The sequence below is a fragment of the Nestor notabilis genome, unplaced genomic scaffold (assembly GCF_000696875.1).
Source record: "Nestor notabilis isolate BGI_N333 unplaced genomic scaffold, ASM69687v1 scaffold9483, whole genome shotgun sequence".
Lineage (NCBI taxonomy): Eukaryota > Metazoa > Chordata > Aves > Psittaciformes > Psittacidae > Nestor > Nestor notabilis.
Window position 1 is genome coordinate 73463 of NW_009921527.1, and position 18975 is coordinate 92437.

At 49.1% G+C, this 18975-nt stretch overlaps 1 protein-coding gene across 1 annotated transcript in view; it reads left to right on the forward strand.

The window, feature by feature from the left end:
* Positions 1 to 18975, forward strand: part of IGDCC3 (immunoglobulin superfamily, DCC subclass, member 3) — a gene marked incomplete at both ends in the record, with an annotated part of 86449 nt that overhangs the window by 64364 nt on the left and 3110 nt on the right. The window contains 3 exons of the mRNA XM_010011204.1: positions 4013 to 4178; positions 13663 to 13910; positions 14293 to 14457. Of these exons, the coding sequence (XP_010009506.1) occupies positions 4013 to 4178; positions 13663 to 13910; positions 14293 to 14457 (579 nt within the window). The remainder of the gene's footprint in view (positions 1 to 4012; positions 4179 to 13662; positions 13911 to 14292; positions 14458 to 18975) is intronic.

Sequence of the window (18975 nt, forward strand, 5' to 3'; positions counted from 1 at the left end):
AAGCTTTGGCTGCAGGGTTGAATTCAGCCACAGATGTAGTGCAGTGGCTATGTTTTAGGCTTGGCTCTGTGGTAATTGGTTTGTGCTTGAGTTTAGCCCTAAATTCATGCTGCAGAACTTCAGTATATGCTGCATGGGTCAGTATGTCCTTGCCAGGACGAGAAGTTCATGATATCCACAGAAGGCTGATGGATGGCTTCCGTGACAGCCTCCTTGCGTGGTTTCTGCCTGTTTCCCAGGGGACACGGCCACAGATTCCATCCTTGGCCTAGCAGTCCCACCAGCCATACAACTTAGCTATTGAAGTTACTCAGGCATCTGGGCATTCTTTGTAGTCAACAGAAAGAAGCCAAGCGGGCAGCAGTTCTTTGTCTTAAATCTCCTGTCACCTGATGCTGTGCTTGACCGATTTCTCCATTGACCTGTCTTCTCCTTTATAACCTTACTGTTGGTTCCAGTAGCCTAATTTATGAGGTTTCGTTGTTTCCATGTTATTCTTCCTCCTCCTCAGCCCAACCTCCCTCCCTCACCCTGCCACTCCGACTACTTGAGAATTAATAATACTGAGATGCAAGGGGCAAGGATTCCTCTGGCACCAGTGCATCATCTGTCAATGCTCCGTGATCCTTAGCACAGCCCTTCCCAGTGAATGCCAGGCAAAAACTCACAGCAAGGGCAGTGAAGCTCCCTGGTACCCCGAGGAACAGGCTAGTGGCTGGTCACTGCTGAGATGAGATGTCTCTGAAGAGATGGAGCCCGTCTGGGTCTCCCGTTACAACCCACAGTTACAGCACATCTTCATGCTGTTGCAGTTTGTTGAGCACAGTAGAAGCTATTGAAGCCCTTGGTTGATGATTCTGGGGGTGGTATTAAGGGTTATTGCTTTTTCATACCAATGTCACGCCTTTAAATATTCATTAAAACTGCATGATTCCCTCCCTTCCATTAAGTCCTGAATAATCAACGCTCTGGTTTCTTCATACTTCACAAGCCAGGGCTGGATCATGCCTATTCCTCCTTGCCAGGTTTGAATTCTCTGCTCTTACCAGTGATCTTCTTTAATATCTTCATTAAGATCTTCATAGAGGGCTGAGATACGCTTCCCCTCGCCGCCTGTGATGGCCTTTTGGCATGTAGTGTGGAAGGGGGAGAGGCCTTCAGGCTGCTGCACCTCCATGCAGGGTGAGATGAGCACTGACAGGATGCTCTGTTAATTATAGACGATGAGGGGGATGGAGGCTTGGCTGAAGGCAGGGCTTTGCTTCTGCTCCTTCCCTGCTAACCCAGGGACAGAGGTGGCAAACTCTCAGTTCCTGTCGAAATCATTTGAAAGGGTAGGGAGAGGAGCTGGGAGGAGGAGAGCAGATGTTCTGCTGTCCAGGAAAGGAGCCATTCACCCCAGACCATGCACCAGCAGCCACCTCAGGGCACCCTGCCTGGGGTGCTGGTATGATCCCTGGGTTGGGCTCATGCCCTGGTCCAGCATAGCAGAGGGGTATCTCATTGCAGCAATGTCTGTCCCCGTGTTAAGACCATGGTAGCACCCTGGCCATGTCCTTCCTCTCATGCTGTCTGAAGCTGGCGATGGGGACAAGGAGCCTTTTAACTCCATGTGTTTCTGCCATGGCCTGGGCCCTTTTGCCACATACAGCTCCACACTGCTGCTCCTTCTGCACCAAAAGGAGTAGGGCGAGACCTGACAGGACCAAGAAAGCCAGGAGGAGCAGGAACAATGGAAGGGCATTCCCTGTCTTGCAGCAAGGGATGCATCGAGTAGAGCCTGCTCTGCACACCGGAGCCAGGAGCCGTTCAAAGGAGTGGCCGCCTGCTCCCTGGAGAGTTTAAGCAAGTTAAACAGGAGCTGGGGTTTGATCTGGTTGTGTTTAGTGAGAGAGCGAAGAGGAGGGACGGCAGCGGGGAGCAGGGACCAGGGGGACCCAAGGGGCCGTGGTCCTGAATAGCATCACTGGCACCGGGCCAGCGGCCGCAGCTGCACCTCCATCACCCTGAGTCACACACGACACCACTCTCATTGCTCCGTCTTGACACAGGCTAATAAGGGAGGATGAGGAGAGCCGGTGACTCCAGAAGGGTTACGCCGGATGCTTCTTTCCCTGTTTAAACTTTGCTTCTGCTGGAGCAAACGATTTGAGGTTTGGGAAGGCAGAGGCAAAGAGCCAAGTGGCAGGATCTTTAATGAAGCTGCAGTCGGAGCTGGAAGGTGGCTGTGCCCGCCCTTGGCATCGTGGGTTTGCACCTGCGAGTAATGTGGGTGCAACTCATGAGCCCAGATGAAAGCAGGGAGGTGCACAGCCACTTGCAAAGTAATTGCTGCTGCAGAACTGCGCCAGCACAAAGCAGGGGGCAGGAGGTTAAGGAAGTCTTGAAAATCAAGTCTCTGCTGCTTTCACTGTACACCACAAAGGGACCATTCACTGCAGGGAAGAGGGGCTTTTCCCCCTGTTTATCCGTGCTTCCAACTCTGATTGAACCCATCTTGAATTTTATTTTAACTTATAGGTCTAGAGGGGAGAAAATCATAGGAGGGAAATAAAAGGACAAAGGATCAATTGGCACGTGGGGAAGTTTAGCAGGAGGTTCTGGAAATATGTGTCCATTAGATTGCTGAGATCAGGTTCATTAGTAGACCTGAGTGCTGACAGAAGTGACCTGACAATCAGCTCTGCTGGTGGACACCCCCCACCACTAACGTGTCACGGGTTGCTGTTTAATATGTGATAGATATATTTAGAATGTGGACTAAAAGAACAAGGACATACATGTCTGCCAACACACTAACATAAGTCAGACCTGCCATGCTCTGCTTCCCTTTGAGTATTAAAAAGGAAAGAGGGGCCTCCTTCAAGGTGGATGGGCTCTTCAGTGAATTTCTGTGTCTTTCTGCTTGCGGGACTTAAAACGTGCACGACTTTGCTCTTACACCTTTCGCTGCGGTTTGGCCTTGTTGCAGTAGTAGAGATGCTCTTCCCTTGCACACACACGACTGGGGAAGAGCTTCATCACCCCATACTGCTGCAGCAAACCTTGAGGGGCTTTTTGACCATGAACCGCAAGGCTCAGCTCTTGAATAGCTGCTCCTGCCTGCAGCCTGCCTCCTCAACAGCTTTTACTAGACCAGTTTGCTCCTTCCTTCCATCCCGGGTGGCCAACCCCATGCATGAAAAATGCCGGCAAGTGGCACTGAGCGTGTCTCCCTGGATAATCTTGCTTTTGTCAGAGAAGTTTAACACCAGCCATCCATTATGTGATGCTAGTCAGTAAAATCATTATGGGCCTGTGCTTTTTCTGTTTGTCTTCATTGTGGCTGCTGCTGGTTCCACCTGATTTTAGGTTTCAGCAGCAACATGGAGTGTATTTATCACTTTGCCCTTTGAAGCGTAACTGCTTGAATAAACTCACCTATTTGGCAGTGTCTTTCAGGCCCTGACACGCTGGTTTATTCTGATAAATGATTTTAAATCTGTTTTAAGCTGCTGGAAGAGGGGGGAATTGCTTGCTGTTTAGAAATGTTACTGCTAAAGCTGAAGATACCTGGTTATGAGGTGAGCAGCAGTTACAGGCATGGTGGAGTCTTCTGCCAGGCTTGGCAGGACCTTAAGGGTCCCAGGCTGCAGATCTGGGGTTAAAAATGCTCCTCAATCTATTGCTACCAGAATAGCAGCAAATCTGATGTTTACTGGGGTAAGAACAAGCTGCCAGACTGCTGTCTGCACATCCATACGTTTCTTTCCCTTTGCAAACAGTTTGCTCATGCTGTACATGTCCTCAGCTCTCCATACAGTATTGAGCTGACCTTCAGGTGCCTTTTGTGAAGCCGTGGCTGCCAGGATGGGCAACCAAAATGCAGTGTTATCTGCTGCCTATGCTGTGGGCTGGCCAAGCATCCCATGTTCCCAGGCAGATGAGGCTTACTGATGAGGTTGCTCTTTGTACCAGGATAAAGTGGGATCATCATGACTTTTCTCACCCTTGTTCTCCTTCCTCCTTCCAGCCCCTGCAGAGTTTGTGCAGCATCCCCAGTCCATTTCTAGGCCCGTGGGGACTACTGCTATCTTCACATGTGTGGCCCAAGGGGAGCCCCCACCCCAGATCACTTGGCTGAGGAACGGGCAGATCCTGGAGACCAGTGACCACATTAAGCTGAAGAATAACAACAGGTAAGTGCTCGCGCGCTGGCTGCTGGCACTGCAGTGTGGGGTGGAGGACAGTGTGAGATGCACAGCTGGGTTGTGCCGTTCCCCAGCATCAAACTGGAGTTACCATGCTTGGAGGACTGACGTCACCTACCTGATGGTCCAGAAATAGCTGTCACTGCAGGTCTAATTCTTGGGTAAAGAGCCAGTTAGCTCACAGAGGCTTCAGCTTTTGTGCAGGCAGCGGATTTGACGCAGATGCACGCAGTAGTTCATTCTGAAGCAGTCAGTGAAGGCTGGCAGAGAGCAGTGGGGTGTGCAGCGCATCCTGGTGAGCTGTTCAAGCCCTGCTTTCAATGTAGAACTATTGTGCTTGAGGCTGAGATGGGCATGAGTGATCCAGAAAGACTGCACCCCTGCTGCCTGAGTGCCTTGGAAAGGGAGTGCTTTAGAGCCAGCTAGGCTTCAGCAGGTGAGGTAGGTTGCTGTCACACATTCCTTGGACTGATGCAATGCTCTGTGACCCTGCTTTTGTGGGAGGCTACATTAGAAGATGTTATTTTGAACTGTCTGGGCTCCAGGGAAAGGGGGAGTGGGTTATTTGTTGACTTTCCTTCTGCGTTAGCAAAGAGCTAATGTGAAGGTGGTAATGTTCAGAATCAGGTATGTGGATTCAAGTTGGACTTTGATATACTAAAACACTGCTTCAGTCCTACTAGCTGCACTTTGTAGGCTTACATTTCAGTGCTTCGTGCTTTACTGTGCCAGGAAATCAGCATTAGACCTTGACTGATGATTCAGGAACTCAGCAAAAGTGTCCTGGTCGTTATCTGGCTATTCTTGGAAGGACCAAATATTGCCCCTGGAGTTGGCAGGGACCACACTTACTCCGCAGTGGAGGAACCGTGCTTTAACCCCTGAACATTGACCTGCCTGGGTGTGCAAATGTAAATACATTTGAAATAATACTGGCATGGAAGCTGACTTTCACTAAACTTCAGCCTTTTATCTCAGCAGGGGAGAGTGTTTTCTCTGAGTGCTAAATAACTGCATTTTCATGTGAAGGGAGGGGGATGTTTGTACCGAGGAAATGATACGGTGGGATGCACTTAGTGTGAAAATTACAACTTGATGACATAGTTTCTATGGAAATAGCGTGGAACAATATCCTGAAAAATAATAGCACCTGTGTTGTAAAGCTAAATTATTGGTAGAGATTTGTACTCTATGGCATAATCTATAGATAGCTGCTATGTGTATTAACAAATGTGTCTCATGAATGCAACTCCCCAACCTCGCTGGAGGGTCCAGACCTTCAGTTTAGACTGTTGGGAAGTGTCGTACAGGCACCATGGCTTGTTCCTCAAGGAAGAAGAGTTTATTTTTCTAGTTTTTATGTAATATGGCTTTTTGTTTTCAGGTTTAAGGCTTTTTTAAAGCTTTGCTGTATGGAGTGTGGCAGGTTGTGTGTGGCAAGGAGGTTAAGGTGTGAGTTGTAAGAAAATCTTCTTGATCAGTGTAGGTTTTCTCCAAGCTGGAAGCTTTTAGAGCTTCAGAAAGCTTGCTTTGTGCACATACAGATGCCACACAATCCTGGCTAGTTCCTTGCATGGGTTTCTGAGGCATGTCTGCCCTTATAATACAAACAGAGCAGAAATGAGAGAAGGGATATTAGTGCATCCTCTTTTATTGACTGGAAAGCAGAGTCAGAAGTGTCTGAAGACTTTACAAGGAGTCATTAGATCCATGAAGTCACACTGAATTCATCTCTGTGTCTCACCCAGATGTCTTGCCTGTGAAATCATTCCTCCTCACTGTTTGAGGAAGATAGAAGTAGGGTCTTTGGTCATGGTCATGTTTTCAGGCCAGGTCCCTGTGCCTGGAGCTCTGCTACACGTGAACTGTGGCGTGGTGGACATCGCTGTAATCGTTTTCTGATGGGAATCATTTAACACAATTCCATGTCAGCCGTTCTCACTGTGAGCTCAATGACCACGTTACACTGCATCTGGCACAGGCTGAGGAAGGGAGCTCAACTAGTCGCTGGTGCTCAGCTGACACATGGCATCTTCTCAAACTATAGTAATGCGATTGTAAAGCTGAGCCCTAAGGCCATCGTACTCATCGATGTTGAACTTTTGGCTTCTTTTGCACTAGGCTTGGTCTATTCTGGCCCCCAGCTTCAGGCAAGTGGCCATGCCTGGTGGTTCCCAAAGCTGTCAGTCTGGAAAATGCCCTCACTGGAACAGCAGGGCTGGGTGCTCCCTGGATTGGAGGCAACCGATCAAAGGCTGGGTTTTTTTCCAGAGCTTCTTCAAGTTGTCCTTTGTTTCCTTCCCATGGACATGACTAAGTGCTGTAACCCACTTAGTTCTGGGCTGAATCAGTCTGTGATTATGCTTTGGATTTATCAGTCTATTGCACTTGGAAAATATTTGTCTGTGTAAAGATGGGTCTGGAATCTACTAGTAATAAAGCTACTAAACTGCACTATGAGCTTTTTAATTAGATTACATGGTTTCCTAGAAAATTCATTTGGATTAAAACTCTACTTAATATGGCAATAAAGGTCTGAATGCTCCCAAAGAGATTTTTAGGAAAAAAAAAAGAGTAAATCATCCCAAATCATATAATGTGCTAATTGACTGCAGAACATATCCTTATGAGCAACTTTGTTCTTGTGAACAAACACAGCCTGAAGAGAGGTCCAGACCTGCAGGACATGGAGATTTTGAGATGCTGCTCTGCTCTCACAAGCTTGAGGTATCATTCCTGTGGTCAGTCATGTGTCTGCACAAACCCACAGCCGATGGGAGGATCTGCCCATCAAACTGTTGCTTCACAAAGTTGTGAAGGGCCCTTTGGCATCTACATCACCCCACTGTCTCTCATAAGCAAACCCAGGGAGAGCAAACCCTCAAGGTCAGAAGCCCATCTTCGGTGAGATGGGACAGCAGCTTCAGGACTGGATTCCTTGCAGGTTGGATGTGGCTGCTGGTACATCAGCCAGTCACTTGCCAAGCAACTTCCAGCCTTTCAGCACAGTAAAATGAGCCTCACAGGCTGTGTCTGATAAACACCTCTTCCCTCGCGGTCCCTCAGGTATGAATTCTCATCACCTGATGTGTTGATGGTTTCTGGGCACATTAGCATTAAAGATCAGCCTTCTGCTATGCCCTCTCCAGAGGTGGTTGTTATGTTTGGAAAATGCCAGCTGTGTGGGAACAAAATATCCAATCGATGATTAGCAAAAATCAAAAGCAGTTCTGGGATAGCGGATAATTGTTAATGAAAAATGCATGAAGGCTCCGGCGTAGGGAATTGTGGGGTTTTCCATTAAAAGCTGTGAATAAAAATCACTGGAGGAGCTGGCGCTGGGGCTGCCTGGTTGTGCACTCCCTGGGTTGGGGATGGAGCTGATTGCTGTTAGGGTGATGCTGCATTGAGCCGTCCTCTCAGATAGAGAAGCTGATGGAGCCTTTTTGACTCTGGTGGAGCCATCCCTGTGTCCCACCGCCACAGGGTCTGTCCCTCTCTGTTGATCAGAAATGCCATTTTCCTTGTACTCCTGGGGTGATCTGTATAAATCATGATCTAAATGCTTAAGAGGTGTAGTGAGTATTTCCAGCAGAATTCCCACCTGGAATCACTAGCCTGTCCTGAAAGCAGGGGCGTATCACTGCAGGAGGAAGCAGAAGGGGATTTTTTTGTCTAAAATCATGCTTTCTAGGTTATTACTCCAAAATTTACAAGGAAGGATGAAATACTACCCGAATTACTGCTCTGAAAGGTTTATTGCTTTTCTTCCTTTGACCCAACCGTGTTCAGGGGGGTAATTTTGAGCCTAGAAGTGTATCACACTATGGGGTTTATATTGCCATAATAGCAAGGAACAAAGGCCAACATCTTCAGAGAAGGCAGGCTCTAATATTGATTTTCCAAGGAGATTTTATTTACAAAATGGTAATTAAGGGACTTCATTTACTCCACTGGAAAAAGGCTTCATTAGGACCTGGGCTCAGGTGGCATTTGCTCTTCTCTGTGACCTTATGAACTGTCTCCTTTTTAAGTTCTTCCTTACTGGTTTGCACTTGGTTTAGTGCTCTGGGAAGGACTCATTTGAATGGCCACACAGCCCTTTTGGTACCAAACCCAGGAAAACCCCATGTTTCAGCTGGGTGTAGATGCAGATGGGTTTGGACGTCCCTTCATGGTGCACACACCCCACACACTCTTGAATTTGCAGGGATTTGGACACCTTAAGCAAAGCCTGCAGGTTATTCATGCAATGAGTTTGAAAGCAGTTGGTGATTATGGGAAGGTACTGTACAGCAAATCATATTTCAGTTCCCAGAAGCATGACAAATAAGTGTGTGGAAAACTGGGATGTGAAACAGCTGCTCCTGATTTAAGAGTAATTTATGGGTTTCACTTTGTTTGGAAGACACGTGGAAATGGCCTTGCAAGGAGGGTCTCTGCATGAGCACCCAAAGCTCTGCTAAGCAGCGATGCATCAGCATGATCCCACCTTCCCGGCGCTGAGCGGGGATCCTGTGCTGGGACAGTGCAGCCATATCCCACAAAAGGGATCTGCAGCAGCCCCGGAGCAGCCAATGCAACGGGCATGGGTCTCTCCTTCTCATGTGGCTGTGATTATTTTGCTACCAAGGTGCCTGTGTTATTTTTCTCTGCGTGCTGGTCCACTGAGCTGCTCTTGAAGTGTATCACTGGTTTTTGTGTGCGGTTGGATTGTGGAGCTCAGCCAGCTCCTGCTTGTCCCTAGCGCGGTGCCGGAGCAGTGGTGAGTTCCCAGGAGGGCTCAGCACACGTGTCACATCAAGACAGTGCAAACCTGGGCGTCATGAAGCCAGTGAAGAAGGGTCAGTGTATCAGGATGAAATGGTGCCACTGCTGTGCCTCCTGTAGCAAATGTGGTGCCGTTTACAACATCCCATTTATAGAAGGCATGCTGTACAGCCAAATCCCCATCCTGCCCGGCTCTGTCCTCCCAGGGGTGTGAGAAGGAGCAGCATCTGTAACCACATTTGCAGGCCAAGAGTCTGCCAGCCCTTTCATCCCTATGGCCCCGCTGGGACCAGTAGCATACCTCCAGAAACTGTGCTTTGGGTGGGTCTGTAGCTGCAGAATCAGACGGGGATCCTGGCGGTTCATTCGTCACAGCATGACACAACGTGACCCGTAACAAATGGAGCCAGAGCAGGGCACAGGGATAGGGCACCTGAGTGTGCTGTTGGTGGCTTTCTGTAGCTGCTGGCACTTAAAATGCTCTCCCTGGTAGCCACAGCCTGCTCTCTGCATTAATTTCATCACACTCCCCCTTTCGTGCGCCCGTGCACACGCATGCTGATATCCTTCCAGATGGGCCCCTCGTCTTTGTGCTGCTGAATCGATGAAGAGGCTTCCTTCAGTTCTCAGACTTTTTCAGAGGAGCCTTTGGAAAGCCGATCTCCGGTCACCGGCCTGGACCCCTGACCCGAGCCAGATCAGTCATCCTGCTTGCCTGTATGCTGGGAAGACAGCTTGGGAATACCATGGCTTTCGAGCAGCGGAGGCCTCTCGTCTCAGCTCAACCGGGTGTGAATCTGCAGCAGGTCCTCTCCCCACTTCCATCAATGCCTGTCAGGGCATTGTGCGGAGATGTGATGGAGCCCTCGGCTCGCAGAGCGGCTTTGGTGACCAGCAGAAAGCCTTCTGGCATCTCGCCTCGCCTGACGTGCTCACGGCGCTGCCAGTCTGGCACTCCGGGAAAGTTTTCCAGCAGCAGATGTCCCAAAGTGACAGATTTTTTTCCCCCGTTGACGGGAAGAAATAAAAGGACGCTGCATATTTCAGATGGTTGATGCGCAGAGACGCCCCGCGCCTCCTCACGCAGCAACTACATGTTTTCCTTTTGTTTGAGCTTCCTTGAAGAGAAGAAGACAAAAAGTAGCAAAACCTGGGAAAGCTGCTGGGCCAAACACTGATCCTGCTGCGCTGCATCCCGGGGGTGATGCAGTGGGTGAAGGCAGGAGGAATTTGTCGGTGCTTAGGGTGGAAATGGATGCACAGCGGAGGTATCAGCTGGGATGATGGGGTTCATGTAACTCACTGCTAGCTCCTGCCCTCCTCGTTGTAGCCACCAGTGTGCTTCAGAGCTCGCATGGGGTTTGCAGGGAGCTCAGCAGCCTCCTTTGGAGGTCTGCCCTTATTCTCATTCAGCTGGTGTTTAGGTGTTGGGCATTCTGCTCACCAACTTCTCCACACTTGGTTTTTCCTCCTTATCCAGGCATAGCCAAAAATTCAGTTGTTTTATTGCCCCCATTGTCTGCACATCATTCCAGGTAACATGGGCCCTAGGTAGTGGATGGCTGAGGCTCTTACTGCACAGTACATCCAAACACAGCCGTATAAATCTCAATGCAAATTAACTTTTCAAAGCCTGAGGCAAGTTTCCAGCTACCTGCCATGGCTCTTTGTGGAAATGTATTTTATTTATTAATATCTTCTGACTTGACTGTCCGTGACAGTGTTACCAGTCACTCTGGGACCTCTGCGGAGAGGCATTTGAGATATCCAAGGCTCTGCCCAGCTCCGGCTCCCAATGGCCAAGTGCTGTCCTGCTCCAGGACTGCTGGCATCCAGCACATCATCTGCGTTGCATGAGAGGAGCTTTGCTCACCCCACAGTCCTCCCAGGAGAAAGATGCCTTTGACCCCAGCATCATGCTGTTACCATCAGGCTCCTTGCACTGCTTTCCAGCCAGGCTCCCCTCTTCCCTCCTCCACGTATTTTCCTCTCTGTTTGTAAAGCACATAAATATGCTCGGAAGCAACGGAGCCTAAATACTCCTTGTTGTTCTTGAGTTGCTTTGTGCTTGGAAAGCTGCTCTTGACTTGTGTGCCAGCCCGGCCTGGCTGCTCAGGGTGCCCAGATGCACAGCGGCCACGTGGAAATAATCCCTGCATTGACGGGGCAGAAGGAAGCGCTGCTGCTCCTTCCACACATCTGCTTTGTGCAGAGCTGCAAGTGCAGCTTTGGGATGGCGTAATCCTGCCTCCTGCCATCTGTCCTCGCAGGAATCAGCCCTTGTTGACACAGCTGAGCCACACATCGGGTCCTTCCTCCCTGTGCCCCCCTCCCACTTCTACCTTTCTCCTTCCATTTAATCAGATACATTGAGCCCATGGCTATGAGAGGAGCTTAGGGCTGATTCTCTAAAATCTCCATATCAGCTGAAACCATCACATTTGATATTCCATTTACAATGTTTCCAAGGAAACAAAGGCACAGGACATAAATAGATGACTGTTAAACATTTGCTCACTCACCATGGCCCCGATAATTTGCAAGACAGGAATATGAATGTTAAATCAACAGCAGTAATAAATTTTAATACAGGAAGACCAATATTTTGCTGCAATTAAAAGCAGCATTCATTGTGACATACAGGCAGGCAGTGGCAGGTTATTTATAATTTCCTTTTAACATGTACAGTTTTTCATTTACATAAAAGGCAGCTTTGATTATGACTCCTAAAAAGGCGTGAAGTGCCCCTCGCATCACCAGGGGTGCTTGGGATTTACTCATGTGCAGTCAAGTCCCAGGTCCACCTGGAATTCACTGCAGGAGAAGAAAATAGTTCAGTTCTCCCTACAAGCAAGCAGTGCATGGGGATTTGGTTAGGTGTGGGTCACTTCTTACAGAAAACAGCAACCACAAAGCTCATGCAAGCTTTGGCATCATAAGCCAACAAGAGGATGCTGAAGCTTGAAGGCATCATGGTCTGCCAAATATTCCTGCCAAGCCAGAAGCAAACCACAGCTCAGGTAAACTGGACAGGACTAGAAATACAAATAGGGATTAATCCAGAGTGGTGCATGTGTGGGTGATGCTCTGAAGTGGAAGCAGGGGCAGTGGCAAGCAGTGTTTTATGCAGTGCTGTGGGGGTATATCCTGTAGCCTATCTCTAGGACTAGTAATGAATATAATTAGGCTGCTATTTATAGTGGTGTCAAAGCTGTCACTGGGTTTAGGTGGTCCCTACTGGACCTTTACTTCAGAAATTCTCCCCAAGGTGCCCTGTTTGTGGAACATCCTACCAGGACTAAGGGCACTAATAAGCATATTTTATCATAACCCGAGCTGCTGCCTCAGGGTTGGTAGAAACATCTCCAACATCAAAGACTGCCTTTCCATTTCCAGCTCGGAGCTGGGCACAGTGTGGTGAGACTCCTCACCCCATGTCTTGGAAGGGAGACACGCTGGCTGTTTAATTCATGTGGCCTTGTGTCTGCTGGATAGTCACAAACTGAATCACGTTGTTCCTGGCTTGGTTTCTGAGGAGAGGGGCACAAGCCCTGGAGAGAGCAGGGCTTGCACTGATGGGTCTCCGTTTGTGAGCAAATGCTGTTCAGAACAGCTGGTTTGCATGTGGAGTGCCAAGATAGAGCTGATGTGTTGTACAGTTATTTGTGTCAATATTTGCTGATGTTGTTGTAAAGGTATTGGGCAGCACAATACTTGGGCTGGCCCTGAACTTGCTCTGGTTGTACACATCCATTGCTGGAGGGTCATGCAGTGCAGAAAGGGCCTTCAGTTCCTGGGGCCATGTGTACAAGGACTCTGGTTGTCCCTGTGCCCATCAAGCCACTAAACCTCCCTTCTGGAGGTGGTGCAGAGATGGGCACTGTGCTAAGGAACGCACTCATTTGGGAAGCTGGTACATGGCTGGCTTTTCCCCCTCCTTTAGGGATGTTTTCCACCAGGGTAGCCAGTGCCTGTCTTTATCTTGGAGGCTGAAAACAGCATCTAAGCCTGATGTGGAGGCCCCAGTAGCAGTCTGGAAGAACCATCCTGGTTGCTGCCCTGAGGTTTTGCAGCCAAAACCTGTGACTTGCTTGTAAGCTTTGGCTCTTGGCTCGTGGTGATGGTGTTTCTGGAAATGCAGAAGCAGGAGCTGAGGCTGTAACCCTGCCAGATAAGTCAGCTAATTCCTGTGTTACCCTAAGACTGCTCTAATGTGCTATAATGCAATTAGAGCATCACCAGAGGGTTTTCTGGCTGTGCTTGATTAGACTTAGCTTAGCAACTGTGTGTGGAGCCTGGATGGGCATCACTGGTGTGTACTGGAACCAAACCAGTTAAAGCTGGTTTGGGTATATGGATGCATTTACCACAGAGCTATCTCTCTAGTGTGCCTGGGATCTTCCTGAATTCAGGAAGACTTCAAATCCTGCCATTCCCCCTCCCCATCTGGCTGCACTTTAACCACAGTCTCTTCAAGTTGAGACAATCTTTCTAGTCATGGGATCTAGGGAATGATGCATTCACTTCCTGGGCTTTATTCCCCGAAATGTGCACAACTTTCTGGAAGCCTTCTGTGGAAACAGAGGCACGTGGGATGCCCTGCCATCAGAGCCAGCATGGATGGCCGTGGCATGGCTGGAGGGGAGGGATGCCCACTGCAGTGCACCCAGTGAGATGCTTTCCCTCGTGTGTCCCCACGCAGCACTCTCACCATCTATGGGATCAACCAGGCGGATGAAGCCATCTACCAGTGCATCGCCGAGAACAGCGCCGGCTCCACGCAAGCCAGCGCTCGCCTCACGGTCCTGTGGGCAGATGGGCTGCCCGGTCCTCCCCAGAGCGTGAAGGCTGAGACGGTCTCTGCAACCACCATCCAGGTGTCCTGGACTGAACCTCTGCAGAACACCAAGGAGATCATCGGCTACGTGCTGCACATTCGCAAAGCTGCAGGTACGGTGCCCTGCCCGCTGCCCAGAGCATCCTCAGCCTTCCCTTAATTTAGCAATGCAACCCACTAGGTAAAGCAGGTCTGCACTGCAGTAGGCAGTGCTACCACGATATTCTCCATCACCTCCCTGTTGCTGAAAGACATTGATGAAGCAGTAATGCTGCTGTAAACACCAAAAGGCTGGGGAGGGTGAGGCCACACGGTCAAATCTTGCTGCCCACTTAGGTCTCTGGCAAAGTGCATAGAAATACAAGTATATAATTATATGGGCAGATATGTATCCACCTTAGGGACCGAAACTACTGCTTCCACCATCTGTTTAGTCTCTTTACCTCTTGCAAAGCCTATAATGCTGCTCTATTCTCTCTTTTCTTTGCACTTCAGATCCTGTAGAGATGGAGTATCAGGAGGCTGTAAGCAAGAGCACCTTCCAGCAGCTAGTGACTGATTTAGAGCCCTCGACCAGCTATAGCTTTTACATAAAGGCTTACACCTCCCGAGGTGCCAGCAAAGCCTCAGAAGTCACAGTGGTGAGCACGCTGGGAGAAGGTAAGGAACGCTTTGCGCTTGGACCATCAGATGCTGAAAGCCACAGTGCATAGCAGCAGCACCAGTCACCCCACAGAGCTTTGGCACATAGCCTGTGGTGGTGATGCTCCTTGTTCCTGCTCCTCCTCATACTCTGGGATATTGTGGAAAGCTCACTTGTATCGTTACAATGGGGTCGACTGATCGCATTGCCTCTCACCGCTGATGTTGTAGCAGGGGGTGAGTGCAAGCCTGGCTAGTCTTGTGCATTGCAGCTGCTCTGGGCTTTCCTAAACTGCTTGCTAAATGCAGATTTCCTGCTCAGGCAGCATCTCAGCATCCTCCAGCAGCTCTGGTACTCACAGCTCTTACTTGAAAAGTACCACAGTTCCTTAAATTTGAGGGGGTTTTCTGCTCTACCTTGGAGAAGTCACACCAGAGATGAGCTGTCCTGACCTACAAATCTGTCTTGAAGCTGCCTTCTGTTTCAGTGGGAAGTTAGTGTGATCTCCAAGGCTTTTTCCCTGACTTGCCTCCCAGACATGGCCACCAGTTAGCTTCCCCTGCAAGAAAGTGGGTGCTCTGGTGCAGGAGCCTTGCACACAGACAGCAGACAGAAGCCACAGTCCCAGTGTGATCTGTTAGCTGGCATTTTAGGAACGTTTTCCTAGAGACTCATGTACCTCTCCAGCACCTCTGAATCCTGGTTTGTCTCATATATGGAAACTAATTTCTTAGGAGCATTGCATCATTCTCACAAACACTCAGTAGTTCAGAATTTGCAGCAGAGAGGGCATTGGGTGTGAGGATGTTACTTCGGATCAAATGAAAGTGTGTGTTAACATCCAGGTGGAAGATCCAGTTCTCATTCCGTTTTCAGCCCTTGCAGGTGTTTACTACAGCATTTAAGCCATACCACCAATAAATCCTCACCCTGCTGGGTCGTTCCCTGAAAGTTTATTTTTCCTTGGTACTCCACAGGGCATCGGTCACCCTTGGAGTTTGTTTTTCCTTCCAATTTAGAGGCAGAAGGACGGACCAAGGCAAAACTTCACACTCCTTGACCCAGTGCTCTGAGTTCAGCTACTGGAGCTACAAGGCAGCCTCACCTCATAGAGCTTGGTGTTTCTGCAGAAGTCTGGGTCAAGTGAGAGAGGACTTTTTGTCATTATTACCTTCAATCCCGACAGGGATAGTTAGGTATCTGGTAATGGGATCATAAATTTCCTGGCTTTCAGAAGTTTCAAGGCAGCACTGTCCTGCTCTGCTATCCTTATCCTGTGTCACAAAGCTTCAGCAGTATGTTCAGGATGGACAAGCTGGCTTGGTTAAGATATTCAATGCCAGCTTGCATTTGCCTTGTAGGAAGATAAAGAAGGATTTAAAAGCCCAGTTCTGGCTTGATTTGTTTGCTTTGCTTCACTTGGGTGCCTGTTGCCTTCTTCTCAAAGATGAGAGAGCGGGTCAGAGAGCCAGGATCCGGTGGCTTTTGTCACAAATTAAGGTTTCTGCAGATTTTCCTCTTCGTCACCCAGTATCTCCCTGAGGTGCACTGGAGAGCTGTGATTCCCTGGTGCTTGGGGAGCCCCTTGACCTGTGCTAACACCCTTGGAAAGGGAGGGGATTTCCCTGACATGCCATGTCTTGGTGTTGTCATTCTGTGTCTGAGATGTCCACAGAAGCCCCGTGGTGCCAAGCGCCCCTCCGGTGTCACCATGATGCCATGTCCTGCCTTGTGTGGAAAGGGCACAGCATGTGAATCTGGCAGCCAGGGCAGTGCTTGTCAGGGTGGCCGGCAGAGATTCTGCCAGTTGGAGACTGGTCTGTTACGCTGGTGTTGTCCGGAGTAGGAACATGGTGAAGGCACTGAGGAGCAGGGCTGCTTTCGGCTTGGGGAGGTCAGCTTTTCATGGCTAGGACTGTGCTGAGAGTGCGCTTGGCTGAAGCCTCCGATGCTGCTTCCTTTGTGCCAGTGATGGAAAGTAGAAGGGAACATGCTATAGAGAAACTACCCAGCTGAACCTTGTCCTCCATAAACCTCTCTCACTAGGAAGATCCTCCCATCTCCTCCCTGTCGTTCTCCTCTATGCCGTTTCACAAATGCTGTGGTATATTAAATCTCAAACCCTCTCTGCTTCATTAAGCAGCACACACTCCTTGCTCTTGTCTTTTAATGCTTTTTAGGGTTTTCTCCAGGACTTTTTGACATTCCTCTAGGGTGAAGACTGTTCCTTTAGTCATCTTCGGCTAAAGACGCCTTCAAGAAGAAAGTTGAAATGACCTGGGGAAAATTCCAAACAGCACGGAAGAGGAAAACCAGTATCCCAGCCCTTAGCATGAGGGAGATGCATCATTTATAGTAGATCCATATTATGTCTTATATATACTTCTGTGAAGCACTTATACACTGGTGTGTGCACATATATTTATACACACACACAGATATACTCCATCTGTATACACTTACTTGTGTAATAACCTTATATAGAGCACATGCATTCTGCGAGTGCATACATATAATCAGTATTATACATATATATTCTCAAGGTTTGAATAAATACTATATATTCCGTATTTTGAAGGAGAGAGATTCTTGTGGTTTTTATTAAATGTAAGGGTCTGCAACCATAAAATAAAGCCAACTCTTCACAAATCAGGATGGCCCACATCAGTGTTTCTTTGTCCATGGGATAATGCGATTTTCCTTTCTGTGGCATTTTCACCTGTGATTTGGAAAAGGATGTTTTAAGCAAGAGTCCAGCTTCTCAGAGGGGGGATCCAGACGATTCCTAATTCTGCCCTAGAGGGAATTGGGAGAATTAGAGGAAAAGAGTATTTAATTGCATTGCAAAACTACGTAGCCTTGGGAAGAAGGGTACATTCTGGTTTAAATAGAATTTACTCTGTGCTTTTGTACCCAGGAATTGCTAAGTACAGCATCCCATCAGTGAAATGCACATCAGAATAAAGCTAGAAGTACTTCAGCCCATCTTTTTCCCATTGGCAGCACTCAGGCAGGATGGGATCTCATTAACCTGATCCAGGACACCTGCTTGTGAGTCTTCCCTCCTGAATCCACATGGAGATGCTCACCAGTCAGCAGGGACTTGTTCTTCTTTCCCATGCTTATTTGGAGGACATCAGGCAAAGCCCCTGCAACCTGGAGTAGAGCATCACTTTAGGAAGAGACAGGGCTGCCCATGTCCTCCTGCTCACCAGGAGAGATGTCTTTCCAGCCCCTAAATCTCCTTGTGGGAAAGCTTGAGCTCTCAGTGCCTGGGAAAAGGCACTGTGCTGTGCAGTTTTGCTTTTACTGTTACACTGAGGAAATGCCCTTTTTAGCTCTCATCAGTCTTAGATTGACACGGCCACATTTCATCTGCTTTTCACCATGGCTCACAAAGTGGCTGTTCTGAACTCTGCCAAAGGCTGGGTTTGCACTATTCATCCTTTGGGGAAAAGCAAGCCAAAAACCAGCATCAATCTAATCCAAGCCCAGCAGTCCTTATATTTGGAAGCTTATGAGCTTGTAATCATGTGGGATTGGAAAAACAGCTCTACCTCAAAGCCTGGCGGCTTTGGAGGAGCAGGGCTGTTGTTCTGCTGGATAATTCTGCTGCAGGGTGTAGCTGAACTTGCTGTCTGGTACAGCAGCACCCAAAATCCCTTCTCCTTCCTGGTGCTGGAGCAGAGCCCTGGGCAGGGCAGAGCCTGCAGTGCCTGTTGCTTTGCACCTTCTGGATGGTGCCAAGGGGTGATGGGAGTATTTGGTCTGGGTATTCTGTGGAAATGTCCTGCTGAGACACATCTCTGCCTTGGTGTGATCAGTGTGTGAGAAAGGGAGGGAGAGGGGAAGGGAGAGCTTCAGGGAAGTGTGGTCCTGCATGTCCCTGCGCTGCACAGGGCTCCAGTGCAGGGTTTGGTGCAGAACCAGCTTTGGAAAACTCAGATATCAGCATCACAAGAAAATTGGCTTTGGTTTGCTAATCTTGGCATCTCAGCCCAGTCTGATGGGGCAGGATGGGGGCCTGGGGAGAGAATGGCCATGACCCCCTGGTGCAGCACGCCCTGAGAACAAGGGCAGGGTTTTGGGGCACTGACTGGAGCAAAAGGCATCCTGGTGGACTCAGGCCTCGGTGACACCGGGCAGCAGCAGGGACATCTTCCCAGCTAAACCCCCGTGCGCCCCTAAGGCCAGGTAAGTGCCTGCCTTCCAAAACAAGCCAGCCCCAGCTGTGCAGGGAGCTCAGGCTGCAAAGGTATTTAGGGCTGTTAGTGAACATCCCCTGGTTCTTTCCTAAGTCCCCACCACAGAATCACAAGCCTCCCTCCTAAAGCTGACAGGGACAACAAGCTCCCACGCATCCTGCAAGCCAGTGCAGGTACCTAGCACACTTTTAAGACAGATGTCTCCAGCTCCATCCCTTCTGGTTCCTTCCTCCCTGGGGGATTAATCACTCTGAAAGGTCCTCACTACCCTGAGGGCGAGGGCAGAAAAGTGGAATTTGGGAATGCATTGCCAAAGTTGCTGCATTCCTG